General features: G+C 40.9%; 1 protein-coding gene across 1 annotated transcript in view; it reads right to left on the minus strand.

Annotated features, from left to right (window-relative positions):
* Positions 1-462: 462 nt before the first annotated feature.
* acsf2 (acyl-CoA synthetase family member 2) overlaps positions 463-16,763 on the minus strand; it is a 178,662-nt gene continuing 162,361 nt past the window's right edge. Inside the window, exons 13-16 of the mRNA XM_069929385.1 lie at positions 15,733-15,874; positions 5,808-5,918; positions 5,009-5,077; positions 463-3,764 (exon numbers count right to left, since the gene is read on the minus strand). Of these exons, the coding sequence (XP_069785486.1) occupies positions 3,705-3,764; positions 5,009-5,077; positions 5,808-5,918; positions 15,733-15,874 (382 nt within the window). The 3' untranslated portion in view covers positions 463-3,704. The remainder of the gene's footprint in view (positions 3,765-5,008; positions 5,078-5,807; positions 5,919-15,732; positions 15,875-16,763) is intronic.

Consider the following 16,763-nt stretch of genomic DNA (forward strand, 5'->3'; position numbering starts at 1 on the left):
CTGTGAAGTCACATGGATTTGAAAGGAAATTTACCACCAAAACTCTGGGTACAGTGTGATAAACATCCCTGAATGAGTGCAACTGGCCAAATTTGTTATTCTGACTGTAGAATTTTGTTTCCTGTGGGGGGCATTAAGCAGTGTGCTCTTGTTGACTTTGGTCAATCTGCATTTTCCAAGCTCGGAAGCTTTCATATGTTATGTGCGACACTGGCCATAAAGCAGGAAATACAACACTGCTTCATCCTCCACTGATCTCATCTTAATCTGTTGGTATTTGCTGGCACAATTCACTCCATAGCAACAAGGATTGTAACATGATGCTGGTATATGGCCAGCTGTGTACTGGTGAAGATTAGCTGAATCCAGTGCAAGTGAGGAGCCATTGTGTGCACATTTCCATGCTCTCACTGAGGCTCATTTGCTAAGGCTTGAACATACATCAAAAATGAGGCGAACACGTGAATTTTAAAGTTTATTTTGTGTAAACTCGTATCAAAATTATTGCAAGAGTGAAATTATACCATGTATCTTCAAATAAGCAGAACAAATTATTATCATTTTCAGTAAAGTATCTAGATCAGTTAAGGCCACATTATAAGATGTTGATCATATAGAACTAACACAGCTTATTTTAATTTGCAGAAAATTACTTGATCTGTATATTTAGAAATATGTAGGTTGCACAAAAGTGAGATCATAAGATTATCTTCAGTTAACCTTGGGGGTTATCAGACTTATCTACTCTTGGTTCAGTAGAATACTTGGGGCCTATGCAAAACAGGACTCTGCTTTTCTCCGTAAGGCAGACATTAATTAATGTCATCTTATTTTTAAAAATTGCACCGTTTTTTAAAAATTGCACCGTTTTTGCTGGATATAATGTTGCATTCCTGAGTGTTTAAAAGATTTAGAATTCATAACTGCCTGGTGGGATGGGTAGAGAATTTTAATTAATAACAGTTACCTTTCTGATCTTCATTTGGCTGAGTTACTGGATCAGAAAATTGAGGGTTCAAGCCCATGTCAAGGTCTGTCCAAAGGCTTCTGTGGGACGAGGGGAATAATTGGCATTCCGGATTGATCATATGGTGCTCAACCCGGTGAGTTCCCCCAGCAGTTGGTTGCTCCAGTTTCCAGCATCTGCTTTCCCTTTGTGTATCTGTGCCACTGCTTCTAAACTGGCATTAATCGAACTAATGATTGCAATGCAAGATGCATCAACTCTTCTGCACACACCAAGACCTGTGTATTGCATTCAACCCAGCATCAGTAGACTTTCTTGTTTAACATTAAAACTTTCAGATGTTTCACTGAAATATCCCCTCCACTTTTAAGGTAGGATTTAAAATGACTTGTTACACAGTGGAATGGTGGGGAGGTTATGCATGACAATTAGAAATGTTTAGAATATTGGAAAATGACAATCAATACTGAAGGTTTGTTTTATTTACCTGATGGATTGGGGAGAATTTACACTGATTATTCCATGGTAATTGGGAAGAATCATTTGTGGAATGATTTGAGTTCATTGTGGTGCGCAGTATAGGATTGCACACATCCTAGATGAGGGGATGACCTTCCAGTTTGGGTCTGTTACAAGACAGGGACCATGATGGTACAGATCCACTCCTATCTCAGGTTAAAGCCTGACCTGACCACTGCCAACTGTAATTTGACCCAGCCCCAAGGACTGTCATTTTCTTAAAGCCAATTGAATCTGACACAATGGCCTGAGATCTGGCATCCAGGCAGCAGGCTCCCAAAGGGCTATAGGCTCGAGGCTCTGAGAAATTCGTGTCCATCACAGGTCAGAATCCATGGGATATGTTAAATTGAATGTCGAGTAAGATGTTCAATATTCATGAATAAATGGAATATGGACTTTGATAAAGTGAAAACCCCATAATATTGCAGGTTATTTTATAACTGGATGGGGAGATTTAATAAAGTCAGCTTCTGTATGAATAGCCAGCAGAACATCTATAGAATGGTTATGAATACAACTTGAGAAACTGAGCCACTGGGTTTGGGCGATTATGTGGTTGGATCTCAGTAGTTGTACTCACTCATTCCCATCGTATGTGGAAAGAATCCCAGCTTCCCCTGAACTCTATAGATTGATTCAGACATGTGGCTTCTGTGACTGATTTGTGCTCCTGGGGATTATAAAATGGATGTGCCAGGAGACGCAAGTAATTGGGCTGTCCAAACAACTCACCCCAAAAGACGGCAATTTTCACCAGAATTGTCTAGGAGAAGAGCGGTTTCACCAGAATAATATTTGGGCTAATGCATTCCAATTGCAAAGACAAACTGCAGAGACCATTAAAGGGGAAATCTACAGTAAGATGATAAAAGTGCTTTTGAGGAGAGCCTGAGAGAAATGATTTCCTCTGATGAGAGCCCAGATAAAGGGGTCACAAACTTGCAAGTTACAGCAAAGAATATGGGGCTAAAATCCTTTCTTCTCAGAAAGGACAGTGAAATCTCCCTTCCAATGCTGCTCAGGCTGAGGAATTGATTGGATTAAGAGTACAGGTCACAGGTAGGGTGGGGGATGGAATAAAGTTAAAAGTCAGCCAACGTGGGCGTAGTAGTTAGTGCAACCCTATTACAGTGCCAGCAATCAGGGTTCGAATCCTGTGGTGTCTGTAAGCTGTTTGTACATTCTCCCCGGGTTTCCTCCAGGTGCTCCGGTTTCCTCCCACCCTTCAAAACATACTGGGGTTGAGGCTAATTGGGTGGCAATGGGTTGGTGGGCCAAAAGGGCCTGTTACCATGCTGAAAGTCTTAAGTTTATATTTAAAATCTAATTGAATGGCACAATGGGCGAGAGGGGTGCAAAAAGCCTCTCATTGTTTATGTATCCCTGAATTCACAAATGGAAGCAAGATGCTTCCACTGGCAGATGAGTCTAGAACTGGGACACATAGCCTCAGGATTCAAGGGAGTAGATCTACAGAGGAGATGAGGAGGAATTGCCTTTTCCAGAGAGTGGTGAATCAGTGGAATTATCTGCCCAGGGAAGCAGTGGAAGCTGTCTTGTTGAATATATTTCAAATGCAGATTTGATTTTTGGACAGTAGGGGGTTGGTAGACCAAATCAGCTGTGATCTTATTGAATGGTAGATATGCTTGATGGTTGACTCCTCCTCCAGTACAAGTGTGAGCCTTGTGCTCCATAGTTATAGGCCAAAGGAGAACAGGCTTCTTTTAGCTCTTGTTGGGAAGAGGAAGATGTGGATGCCAGCTCAGTCCAGCAGGGAAGGGTCATGAAGCCAGGGGATTTTATGACAAGAGAGTTCTCTTATGTTTGGTTCAGTGTTGGCAGGCAATGTAAGAAATTAGGGAGTTTACATTGACAATTTCTTGGTGATTTCGAGTCATTTGTAGAATGATTGTGCATTCTACATGGTCCATGGCTGTGCAGAGTATATGAATGGATAGATTTATTGAAAATTGCCCACAACAATGGGACCCCCTGTGACACCTCCCGTGGGAATTTTCGCTGAACAGAAAACAGGAATAACGGGTTGGACAAAGGAATGGTCGACATTTCGTGTCAAGACCCTGCATCAGAGCCCAGTCAGGTTGGAATAGTTGTGAACCTGGTATTTAGAATGTGGGTTGTGGGCTGGGTGGAGGGAAGATGGTGCAGCTGATTATAGGGATGTAGCTTGGTGCAGGAGTAGCATCTGGACTCATTCAGGCTTCAGTTTTAGCTCGCGCTCAATTTTCTCTCGCAGCTTGTATTTTGGAACCTGTAAAAAAAATTGAAATAATCATCCATATAATCAGAAAAAAAATTAAAATGTAGATATTTCCAATAACTCTGACCAGATTGAGACATTCTATACATTTCATAACCACGTAGAGACTGTTCAGTCCCTTGAGTCTCTGCTAGCTCCCAAAGCAACACCATTTGCCACATCTTTCCCTCCATCATATTCTTTCTCATAAGCCTGTTAACTCCTTCCAATTGTCCACACTCCTACATAAGGAGTAACACATGCACACTCGGGGTGACGCATACTCATACCATCAGCACCAAAGGCAGGATCAAAGCCACAAGGTACAGCACCACCTTTTGTGCACCCAGTCCACAACTCTCAAATTCACAATGTACACCATACCTCACCCACCCGTCACCGTATCCCAAACCCCAACCATGCCCCCATTCCACCTCAACATCCCACCCCAACACCACGCCCCAACCTCACCTTGACGTCCCATCCCAACACCCCACTTCCTCGCTCCAACCCCGACATCCCACCTCAACATCTCACCTACTTGCCCTACCCCTGACACCACATTCCACCCTGACTCATCACAGCCCCACCTCCTGACTTAGCATGTCTTTACCCTCCGGATGAGTTGGGGGAGGTGGGCCATCCCTATCTGATTTCACTTGCCACCTTCCTTGCCAGAGTTCATCGCTTCCCGGCCTCTGGCTTCATCTCCACCCTTCCCTTCCCCATCCCTCTCTACCTGACCATCAACATCTTCTTACCTGGACCCACCTGTCATCTGCCAGTCCACTTTACCCCATCCATTCACTTCTTCATACTACCCATCTCCCTTTCACACACTCCATTCTGATACAAGGTCCAAACGTAAAATAAGAACTATTCTTTTCCCTCCACAGATGCTGCCTGATCCACTGAATACCTCCAGCACTTTGGCTTTTCCTTTAATACTATGGGATAAGATGAGGCGGGGAGATTTAACGGGAACCCGAGGGGAAACCTTTTTACCCAGAGGGTGGTGGATGGATGGAATGGAGGTGGTTGAGGCAGGTGCTATTGGAATGCTTAAGAAAAGAATCCATGGATAGGATGAGTTTAGAGGGATATGGGCCAAATGCAGGCAGGTGGGATTAGTGTGGGTGGGACATTTTGGTTGGCGTGGGCAAGGTGGGCTGAAGGGCCTGGATCCACACTATGTGTCTATGATCACTTTTCAGAAAGCTTTGATTTCTCTTTAGGATTAATCCTCTTGTACATACCTTCCCAGAGGAAGTCAGGGGGAAATCCTTCACAAACACAAAGTATCGTGGGATCTTGAAATGGGAGATCTGTGGGAGACAAAGGGATTGAACAATTCATGCACACTTTCTCTCCCAGGATAAGCAATGGATAATTGGTTAAATGTAGGAACTTTGGTGACATTTCCCAGTCTCACCATTCCCCAGCCAAAACTCTTCCCATTAATTCCTGTCCCAGTCCTCCATAGAACAGGTGCCACAGTCTGCATATAGTGATCCTTGTTTAGATACAGCCCAATGTGAATCTTCTGGTGTGAAGATCTGACCTTCACCTCAAGGTGCTCAGATCCGCAACTCCTCCTCAAACACTGAGTCCTTTTGAAGAGAACCCTTGTCCCTTTTACAAGGAGCAAGCTGCTTCTCAACTTTAAGAGATAACAAGGTATCTATATAGAAATATTGGAGATTCTGGAACTTTGGGCACCTGATTCAACTTTAATGGTTGGAAAATCTCAGACAATCAGTTGTCAGTTTCTTGCGCTCCATGCCTGGCTCTGACCCATCTGCCTGAGGCCAACAGAGGCAATATAATTTGTATGAATAACCTTTTATCCCTCTCCTGTGTGTAGAAGGGTGAAATATAATGCAAGGCCTTTATCAATTACATTTCCATTTGCTGTATGAGAAAAGCAGACTGGGCGTCTGCATTGCCAACTTATGCAGAGAAATGAATAAATTGCAGATGCCTGAATCTTAGCAAACAGTGAGAAGCTGGAGGTACTTAGGGGGTTAGTTTTTCATTGTTTGTGAACGTGTGTACCTGTCCTTTGCAGAAGGCCTTAAGCTCCTCAGCTGTGCACTCCATTCCATCCTGAACTCTCACGCAAGCACAGACCTCCTCACCCATCCTGTCATCATGAACTCCAATCACCTGCCAACAGAAAGCAGAAGTAGCTCCCATTAATCCACAGACCCCCAATTAATTGACTGAGCAATAAGAGCCTAGTACCTTATCACTTCACCTCAAGCCCAAAAGGCCATCTTCCATTCCTTTATTTCTGGTAAAGCCTCCATCACACACTTACAGGGTGAGAACAGTTAGGTGCAGAGTGAGGCTGCCTGCATATTGTGCTAACAATATACCTTAGTGTTAGAGAAGTACACAAACACATCTGTCCAGTATCTCTCAGAACTGTACTTAAGATCAGAAAACATTATCTTTAGCAATGTAAAGGTTCCATTACAGTCACATAATACTATATTTAGAATGTAACATACATGAAATTCTTTAACTTTTGTCTACCCTAAGGAAGACAGAGAGTTGCCACTTTGTCAAGCAACCCTGTCAGAAATGAGGCCCCAGTGAGGATTGAATTTGTGACCCATGATTTACAAGACCAGTGCTCTAACCACTGAGCTATCTGACTCTCTCACTGAGTTATCAGAGCCTCGATGTGATTATTCATAGAATTATAGAAGCATACACAATAATGAGTTCATTGGCATATACATTATATCATGTCTCTAAAAACCAATATTCTTGCTGGCTGCAGCCAAACAGGTTCTTCATAGAAATAGATACTTTTTTTTACAGCGGTATGGTCACGGGTCCTTCTGGCCCATGAGCCTGCGCTACCCAAATACATTCATGTGACCAATTAACCTTCTAACCTCGGTCGTCTGGAATGTGGGAGGAGACCCGAGCACCCAGAGGAAACCCATGCGGACATGGCGAGAATGTACAGACGCCTTACAGACAACAGAAGATTCAAACCTGGGTTGCGGGTACTATAATAGCATTGCACAAACTACTGCCATTCATTTGAATTAAAAAGAAACAATAAATATCAAAGACATAGATAAGTATTCTTTGTTACCCTCGTGCAAGAAAATGTGTCTTTGCAATACTGCGAACAGTTTATGATTTGTCTAACAACTGTGATGGATCTGACTACGTTTGCTATCTTGCAGCCTTCTCTGTTCCTGGGCCACTGAATTACCAAACTAGGTTATGATGCAACTAGTTACTCTCCACACTGTACCTGTAGAAGTTTGATAGTGTTTTTGAAAATGTACTGAGGAAGTAGAGGTGTTGGTGCGCCTTCTTCATTGTTGCTTCGATATGCTTGCTCCAGGAGAGGTCTTCTCAAATATGGACTCTCAGGAACCTGGTGGTGCTGACCTATCAATGCAGACAGGGATGTGATCCCTTGGTCTTAAAATTAATAATAACTTCATGGATTTTGGTGATATTGAGAGCAAGGCTATTGTTCCGGTACCACCCAACCAGGTTCTCAATCTTCATCCTATATCATGAATCATCATTTTGTTATTTGGCCGACAACTGTGGTGTCGTCAGAGAGTTTGTAGATTGAGTTGGAGCTAAACATGGCTATGGCTATGCAGTCAAGAAATAGAGCAAGGGACAAAACACCTAGACTTGGGGTGCCCCTGTGTTGATGGTCAGAGAGGAGGAGGTTATGTTTTTGATCTGTATTGATTGGGGTCTGCAGATAGGGAAGTCGAGGATCCAGCATGAAGTCCCAGATCTCTTAGTTTGATCATGAATTCTGCTGGTGTTGAACACCAAGCTGTAGTGAATAAACTACAGGGCTGACATAGGTGTTCCTGTGGTTTTCGAGGTGATCTAATGCAGAATGGAGGGTCAGCAAGATAGTATCTCCCGTTAACTTGCTGTGGTGATGACCAAACTGAAATGGGTCCAGGTCTTTCCTGAGGCAAGAGTTGTTAGTGTAACACCTTTACAGTGCCAGGACTGGACCTGGGTTTGAATCCCGCACTGTTTATAAGGAGTTTCTACATTCTCCCCATGTTTGTCTGGGTTTTCTCTGGGGGCTCTAGTTTCCTCCCACCCTTAAAAAAAAAGTTCTGGGGTGTAGGTTCATGGGGTGTAAATTGACCTGTTACAGTGTTGGATGTCTAAATTTTTTTTAAAATTACCATCCTCGCAAAGCACTTCATCACAGTGGATGTCAGTGTGACTGGCCAATAGCATTGAGGCAGGTCACCTTGCTCTTTTTGGACACTGGAATGATGAATTTCCTTTTGAAGCAGGTGGTCCTCAGACCATTGTAGCAAGAGGTTGAAGAACTCACAGGTTTTAATGACACAGCCAGGTACAATGTCTGAGCCAACCATTTTCTGAGGATTTAATCTCCTGGCATTCTTTTCACGTACACTTCAAAGATTGGGAGTGACAGAACAAAAGGAGCCCCCCTTGGCTCACCTCATCTATGGAGACCGTGATGCCTCTCTACTTGCCTATATAAAGAGTTGGGATGTGATGTTTCAGCTCAACTAAACCTTGTTTGCTTGCACCTGGAAACATTTTTCGAAAGAGCTGTAGGTTAATCCTCCTCCTTTGATCTTTTCCCAAAGCACTGCGATTATTTTAACCTGTGGGTGTTTAACCAATTTCCTTTGGAGAGTTACTGCTGATTTTGTTTCCACTTGATCATAATCCAATGCAAACAAAAAGCTTTAATTTCATCTCTGGTCTTTTACCTTCAATGGAGGTACTCCAGCTGTTAAACTCTTGCTTTCTCTGTGCTATCGCAACTTTGATCTTCTCTACCTTGATGAAGGGCTGAAGCCTGAAATGCTGGTTATGTATTTTTATCCTTACTATATAAGGGCACTGTATGACCTGCTGAGTTTCTTCAGCATTTTGTTTTTACTCCAACCAGGCTGGCCCTCCACTCCTCTCTATGTTGCACCATCCTCAATTCTCAGCGGACCGGTGCAGGGCACCAGAGAGGGAGAACACCCCTCTGCTGAGAGGGAAAACCCTGGGAAAGGGCCTGCAGGGAAGGTGATCACAGCACCTGATCAGCGAGGGGCTCAGTGGCTGAGGGACTCATATCTGGCCATGACCTGCTGGAGACTGGCTTCTGGGAATCATGAACTGGGAGGGTGCTGAGGGCAGGAAGGACTCCCAAACATGCTTAGGCACTGACAGCTTCCTGATCATATCGGGGGTTTGTATCTGGAAGCTCAGGTTCACTGCTTAAACAGATAGGGCTCGGTCAGCTGCAGAGCCTGTAGGAGCACTCAGTGTCTCTAAAGGGACTCTCCTGCTTCTCTTTCTCTTATTGATGGGGTTGCCAAGCAAGTGGCGCCTTTTTGTGCATCTTCACAGCAGGTAAAATTGACGAACTTTGTATTTATTGTATGGTAGAAGAATCTTGAAATTTTAAGTAATTTGTCTGAGACTGAACACAAACTCCAGATGAGCTCTATTTTTTTAAAATAATTTTTTATTTTTCACACTATGAACCATATCATCCAAAATATGTACAAACGTTTCTCATTAAATTTACACAGTGGTCTTTTCTTCCTTTTTTTTCCCACTTTCCCTCCCTCCCCTCTACCCACCCCTCTCCAAAACCCATAAATATTCAACATATACAATTCAACAAAACCATAAAACAATATCTTCACAAAAAGGAAAATAAACAAGAAAAATGCATCATCTATTTATTACACACTGAATCTAGTCGTTTTGTCTTCTTATCATTTTAATTCTCATTTTAGGGGATAGAGGTCCGAGGCAAGCCCTCTCTGATATGTTCCATGTATGGTTCCCAAATTTGTTCAAACATTGTGACTTTATTTTTTAAATTATATGTTATTTTTTCCAATGGAATACATTTATTAATTTCCATGTACCATTGCTGTATACTCATGCTCTCTTTCATTTTCCAAGTTGACATTTTTTGCTATAGCTAAGGCTATCAAAATGAATTTTTTTTGCACTTTATCCAATTTGAGGCCTAATTCTCTACTTCTTATGTTAATTAAAAGAAATATCTCTGGTTTTTTTTGGTATGTTGTTTTTTGTGATTCTATTTAGTATCTGATTTAATTCTTCTCAAAACGTATTTACTTTTGTACATGCCCAGGTTGCATGTAATGTTGTTCCCATTTCCTTCTTCCAGCGAAAACATCTATCCGTTAATGTTGAATCCCATTTTTTTTAACTTTTGAGGAGTAATATATACCCTGTGTAACCAATTATTCTGTATCATGTGTAACCTTGTGTTTATTCTATTCTTCATAGTTCCAGAACATAACTTTTCCCATACTTCATTTTTTATCTTTATGTTTAGATTCTTTTCCCACTTCTGCTTAGGTTTATAGTTTATTTCATTTTCCTTATCTTGCAGCTTAATGTACATGTTGGTTATAAATCTTTTAATTATCATTGTGTCTGTAATCACGTATTCAAAGCTGCTTCCTTCAGGTAATCTCAAGCTGTTTCCCAATTTATCCTTTAAATAAGCTTTCAATTGAAACATTGCAAACATTGTACCATGAGTTATTCCATATTTGTACTTCAACTGTTCAAATGATAATAAGTAATTTCCCAAAAAACAATTTTCTGTTCTTTTGATTCCTTTTCTCTCCTATTCTCTAAAAGAAAGGTTGTCTATTGTAAAAGAGATTAGCGGATTTGCGTCAATAGTAATTTGGTATTTGATCATTTGTTTTTTTTCCTTTCTAAGTGGATCTTCTTCCATGTATTAAGTAAATGATGCAGTAATGGTGAATTTTAATATTGCACCAGCTTTTCATCCCACTTATAAGGTATATGTTCTGGTACCTTCTCCCCTATTTTATCTAGTTCTATCTTGGTCCTTGTCTGGTAAAAATCTGATAAATACCTTAATGGTGTGGTTCTATAATAATTTCTAAAATTTGGTAACTGCAAACCACCTTGATTATATCTCTCTGCTAATTTATCTTGGTTTCCTCCCTTGCCACAAGAATTTCCTTATTATTCCCTTTAGTTCCTGAAATAATTTTTCTGTTAAAGGAATTGGTAACGTTTGAAATAAGTATTGTATCCTTGGGAACATGTTAATTTTAATGCAGTTTACTCTCCCTATCAACGTTACCAGTAATTCTTTCCAATGTTCTAAGTCTTCCTGCAATTTCTTTATTAGTGGCTGATAATTTAGTTTGTACAAGTGGCTTAAGTTATTATCTAACCTGATCCCTAGGTATCGGATTGCTTGTGCTTGCCATTTGAATGGTGATTCTTTTTTAAACTCTGTATAGTCTGCGTTACTCATTGGCATCACTTCACTTTTATTTGCATTGATCTTGTACCCCGATATTTCTCCATATTCCTTCAATTTCTTATGTAATCCTTTTACTGATACCTCTGGTTCTGTTAGGTATAGTATGATGTCATCTGCAAATAACCTGATTTTATACTCCCCTTCTCCTTTATTTTTATCCCTTTTATTTTCTTTTCTTTTCTTATCAGTTCTACCAAAGGTTCTATTGCTAAGGCGAACAATGAGGGGGGATAGTGGACATCCCTGTCTAGTTGATCTACTTAATTTAAAGTGACTCGAAACATCCATTTACTGTTACCTTCGCCAACGGTCCATTATACTATGCTTTAATTCAATTTATATATTTTTCTGGTAGATTTAACTTCTGTAATACGTTAAATAAGTAGTTCCACTCTACTCTGTCAAATGCTTTTTCTGCGTCTAGAGCAGGGGTGTCAAACTCAAATTCACAGAGGGCCAAAATTAAAAACTTGGACTAAGTCGTGGGCCAAACTAAATATTTATTGAAAATTTTCAACAATATCTGCATGTTTTCTCTTCTTTCAACATATGTAATGTTAAACTTTTTCTTATTAAAATAAATGTTTAATAATAGTTTTGGTTAAACTCTTTCCAGAAGAAGCATTAACAAATGAGATATAAAATATTCAATAAATAATATTTCTCTATAGCCTTTAAGCTCCTTTTAAATGTATTTTTTTTCACAAGCCAACAAGTCAAAAAAATAACAACTTGCTTCAATGAAAATCCAATCTTTCAACTATGAACAGTCCAAAGTTAACCAAAGAAAATATGAATCCAAGCTTATCTTATACACTGTGATTTACTCTGATGCACCTGGGTCTAAACCAAATACTTGGCATCTCTTCTTAGATGCAAGTTCATCAAACTCTGGGGTCAGAGTTTGCCTCCCACCTGTCTTGAAAGGTCCTGTTTTCTGTCTTTCGTTTGGCCATTTTTCGTAAGGGGTTTATTACGTGTGAGTTGGGCGACAGGTCGCAGATGCCAATGAAAGTAAACAGAGGAGGTGGGGGCGATTAGCGGGCTGACGGGCCGGCACCAACGCATTTGCAAAGCATTCTGGGATTTGTAGTATTAGCTGTGCATGCGCTATACTGGCGCGGAGGCCAGCGGGCCAGCTCTAATACACATTTGATATGATCTTGCGGGCCAAATATAATTATATCTCGGGCCAAATTTGCCCCGCGGGCCTGAGTTTGACATGTGTGGTCTAGAGCAACAGTCACTGTTGGTTTCTTATTTCCTTGAACTGCGGAGGTTAGATTAATAAATTTACAGACATTGTCCGCTGTTCGTCTTCTCTTAATAAATCCAGTTTGATCTTGTTTTACTATTTTAGATACACAATCGGCCAATCTGTTTGCTAATAATTTTGCTATTATCTTATAGTCTGAGTCAAGTGGAGCTATTGGTCTATATGATGCTGGTGTTAATGGATCCTTCCCCATCTTTGGTATTACTGTAATTATTGCTGTCTTACATGAATCTGGCAAGTTTTGTGTTTCTTCTATCTGGTTCATTACTTCCAGGAGAGGAGGAATTAATAAGTCTTTAAATGTTTTATAGAATTCTATTGAAAATCCATCCTCTCCTGGTGTTTTATTGTTTGGCAGCTTTTTTAATATATCTTGCACTTCCTCTATTTCAAATGGTTTTATGAGTTTGTTTTGTTCCTCTTCTTGCAATTTCGGCAGTTCAATTTTAGCTAAAAATTCCTCTATTTTATCATCTTTCCCCTCGTTCTGTTTGATACAATTGTTCATAAAGTTCCTTAAAATTTTCATTAATCTCTATTGGGTTATATGTAATTTGTTTGTCCTTTTTCCTTGATGCCAGTATCGTTCTTGTAGCTTGTTCTGTTTTAAGTTGCCAGGCTAATATTTTATGTTTTTTCTCCGAGTTTGTAATACTTTTGCTTTGTTTTCATTATGTTCTTCTCCACCTTGTACATTTGTAATGTTTCGTATTTAATTTTTTTGTCTGCCAATTCTCTCCTTTTAGTTATATCATCCCTTTTTACTAATTCCTTTTCTGTACTTACTATCTCCCTTTCTAACTACTCTATTTCCCGATTGTAGTCCTTTTTCATCTTAGTCACATAACTTATTATCTGCCCTCTAATGAAGGCTTTCATTGCGTCCCATAATATAAATTTGTCTTTCACTGATCCTGTGTTTATTTCAAAATGTGTTTTAATTTGACGTTCAATAAACTCCCTAAATTCCTGTCTTTTAAGGAGCATGGAGTTTAACCTCCATCTATATGTTCTTAGTGGGATGTCCTCCAGTTCCATTGCTAATAATAGAGGTGAATGATCTGATCGTAGTTTAGCTTTATACTCAGTTTTCCTAACTCTCCCTTGAATATGGGCCGACGACAAAAACATATATCAATCCTTGAGTAAGTTTTGTGCCTACTTGAAAAATATGAAAATTCCTTCTCTCTTCCTCCTCTATATCCATAAGTTTCATTTCCTTCCTACATCCTCTAATCTCGTTGTTTCTCAACCCTGCACTGCCCGGTTTTACCTCCCACCCAAGATCCACAAACCTAATTGCACCTTGTGGTGAATCTCTGCTGAGCTGTCAATTCCATTCTGTCCCCCTTGGTCTAGGATCTTCCCACCTAAATTTGGGACACCTCATATGCTCTTCTTCACTGACAACTCTCAGTTCCCTGGGATGGACTGCTTCATTTTCACCTTGAATATCCATTTTTTATTCACCTCTATCCCTAATAAAGGTCTCAAGGCTCTCTGCCTGGCAGAACCTCTATTTACCCTCAATAACTTCTCTTTTGGGTCATCCCACTTTCTCCAAGTCAAAGATGTGGTTACCCGCATGGGCTTCAGTTTTGTTGCAAAGATATGTGAAGCAATCCATGCTGCAGGCCTACACAGGCTAGGCTCCACTGATGACTGCATTGGTGCTGCCTCCTGCACCTATGAAGAGCTCATCCACTTTATCTACTTAAGCTGCTGACTTTCACCCCAACCACAAATTCACAATCCATCTCTCTCCCCTTTCTCAATCTCCATCTTGGGAGACAAACTATCCACTAACATCTTCTATTAATCCTGTTACATTAAAGTTAAATACTGCTCAAACTACAGGGGAATCACGCTGCTCTCCATTGCAGGCAAAATGTTCGCTAGGATTCTCCTAAATAGAATAATACCTCGCGTCGCCGAAAATGTTCTCCCAGAATCACAGTGCGGCTTTCGCGCAAACAGAGGAACTATTGACATGGTCTTTGCCCTCAGACAGCTCCAAGAAAAGTGCAGAGAACAAAACAAAGGACTCTACATCACCTTTGTTGACCTCACCAAAGCCTTCGACACCGTGAGTAGGAAAGGGCTTTGGCAAATACTAGAGCGCCTCGGATGCCCCCCCAAGTTTCTCAACATGGTTATCCAACTGCACGAAAACCAACAAAGTCGGGTCAGATACAGCAATGAACTCTCTGAACCCTTCTCCATTAACAATGGCATGAAGCAAGGCTGCGTTCTCGCACCAACCAACCCAAAGTTAAATACTACCATTGTCAAGATTAATCTTGGTTTCGTAACTGTTTTTTGTGGATCCAAAATAGCACAAAAATTTGACAACGTTTTGCGATAAGTCTGGATAGCACTAAAAGCTAAACTTTTCACTACACCTCTGTACACGTGACAGTCGACAATTCAATCAACTACATGTTACAAACAACAGAAGTTGAGAAACAGGAGCTCAAAGGTAGTTATCAAAGAGTCAGACAGAGTGGAAAGAGGCCCTTCAGCTCAACTTGACCATGCCAACCAAGTTGTTGCATCGATATTAGTCCCATCTGTCTGCATTTGGTCCATATCCCTCCAAACCCATCCTATCCATGTTTACATCTAAATTTTTCTTAAACATTGCAATAGTACCTGCCTACTAATTAATAGTTCAGTTTTCACACTGTGCTGCAGAAAAGATTTTGTCAAGCTGGAATTATGAGGATGTAGGTTTGAGCTATAGGGAGAGGTTTTGACCAGGCAAGGGCTTTATTCCTTGGGTGCAGTAGGATGAGGGGAATAGATCAGACGGATGCAGTCTTTTGCTCAGAGTAGGGGAATTCGTAACTAGAGGACAGTGGCTTAAGGTGAGGAGGCAGAGGATTAACAGGAAGCTGAAAGGTAAAAAACTTTTTTACATAGAGGGTGGCAGGTATATGGAATGAGCTGCCAGAGGAGGTGGTTGAGGCAGGTATTATTGCACTTCTTAAGAAACATTTAGACGGATACATGGATAGGATGGGTTCAGAGGGAATATGGGCCAAATGCAGGCATGTGGGACTAGTGCGGGTGGGACATTTTGGTTGGTATGGGCAAGTTGGGCCGAGCTGACTGAGCTAACGTTCTTTTTACGTGTCTCACCACTTTGATTTGGCGAACATGTATTAAACATAACTTTATCAACTATCTTTTTAAAGTCCATGTTGACATCACTCACATTCGGCAAACCTTATTTGCTTAAAATTGAACTATTCGTGTTATTCATTGTAAATAGTTTTGTAGTTACAGAGCTACATCTCTATCGACGCAGAGGTTATCTCTGGGGCAGTGACTGCTCCACATGAGCACACCTTCTTGGGACTTACCTGCACCTCTTGTACTTTGGGGTGTTTATGTAAAAATGCTTCCAACTCTGCAGGATAAATGTTCTCTCCTCCACGGATGATCATTTCTTTAATTCGGCCTACAATTCGACAGTATCCATATGGGTCAAGTGTGGCAATGTCTCTGAAACAATAAAAACCAAGGAATTCACATTATATTCATCCAACTCTGCCCATCAGTCAAAGGAGTTGGTGTGTAGCTTTTTAAAATCTGGCTCCAAGAATTATTGAGAACCATCCCATCCAGTACACAGTATCTTTGACCTACTATTATCAGGAAGGAAGTACAAGAGCATTAAAATCAGGCTGGAAAATAGCTTATTCCCACAGGCTGTGATCACAAGATTGTAAGATACAAGAGCAGAAGGCCAATTAGCCTGTTGAATCTGCTCTGCCATTTAATCATGAGCTGATCCTTATCACTTAGCCCCACTCCCCGTAACCCTTAATGCCATGACTAATCAAATTCAATCTCTGCCTTAAATACACCCAGCAACCTTGCTTCCACAGTCGCCTGTGACAACAAGCTCCACAGACTCACAACCTCTGGCTAAAGAAATTTCTCTGCGTTTCTGTTTTAAATTGACTTGCTTTTATTCTGAAATTGACACCTTTTTTTTATCTTGAAATTGTGGCCTATTGTACTAGACTCCCCTACTGTGGGAAACAACTTTGTCACATCTACTCTATCTCGGCCTTTCACCATTTGAAATGTCTCTAAGAGGTCCCCCCTCATGCTTCTGTACTCCAATGAGCACAGTCCAAGACCCGACAAACATTCCTCATATGCTAACCCTTTTATTCCTGGTATCATTCTAGTAAATCTTCTCTGAACCCTCTCCAATGCTAGCACATCCTTTTTCAAACTACACATTGCTCCGTGTGGTCTCACCAGTACCCTATAGAGTCTCAATGTTCCATCTCTGCTCTTTCATGTTACTCCTCCAGAAATGAATCCTGACATTGCATTCGGTTTCTTCACCGCTGACTCAACCTGGAGGATGCACAAGGAC

The sequence above is a fragment of the Narcine bancroftii genome, chromosome 3 (genome assembly GCF_036971445.1).
Source record: "Narcine bancroftii isolate sNarBan1 chromosome 3, sNarBan1.hap1, whole genome shotgun sequence".
NCBI classification, from domain to species: Eukaryota; Metazoa; Chordata; class Chondrichthyes; order Torpediniformes; family Narcinidae; genus Narcine; species Narcine bancroftii.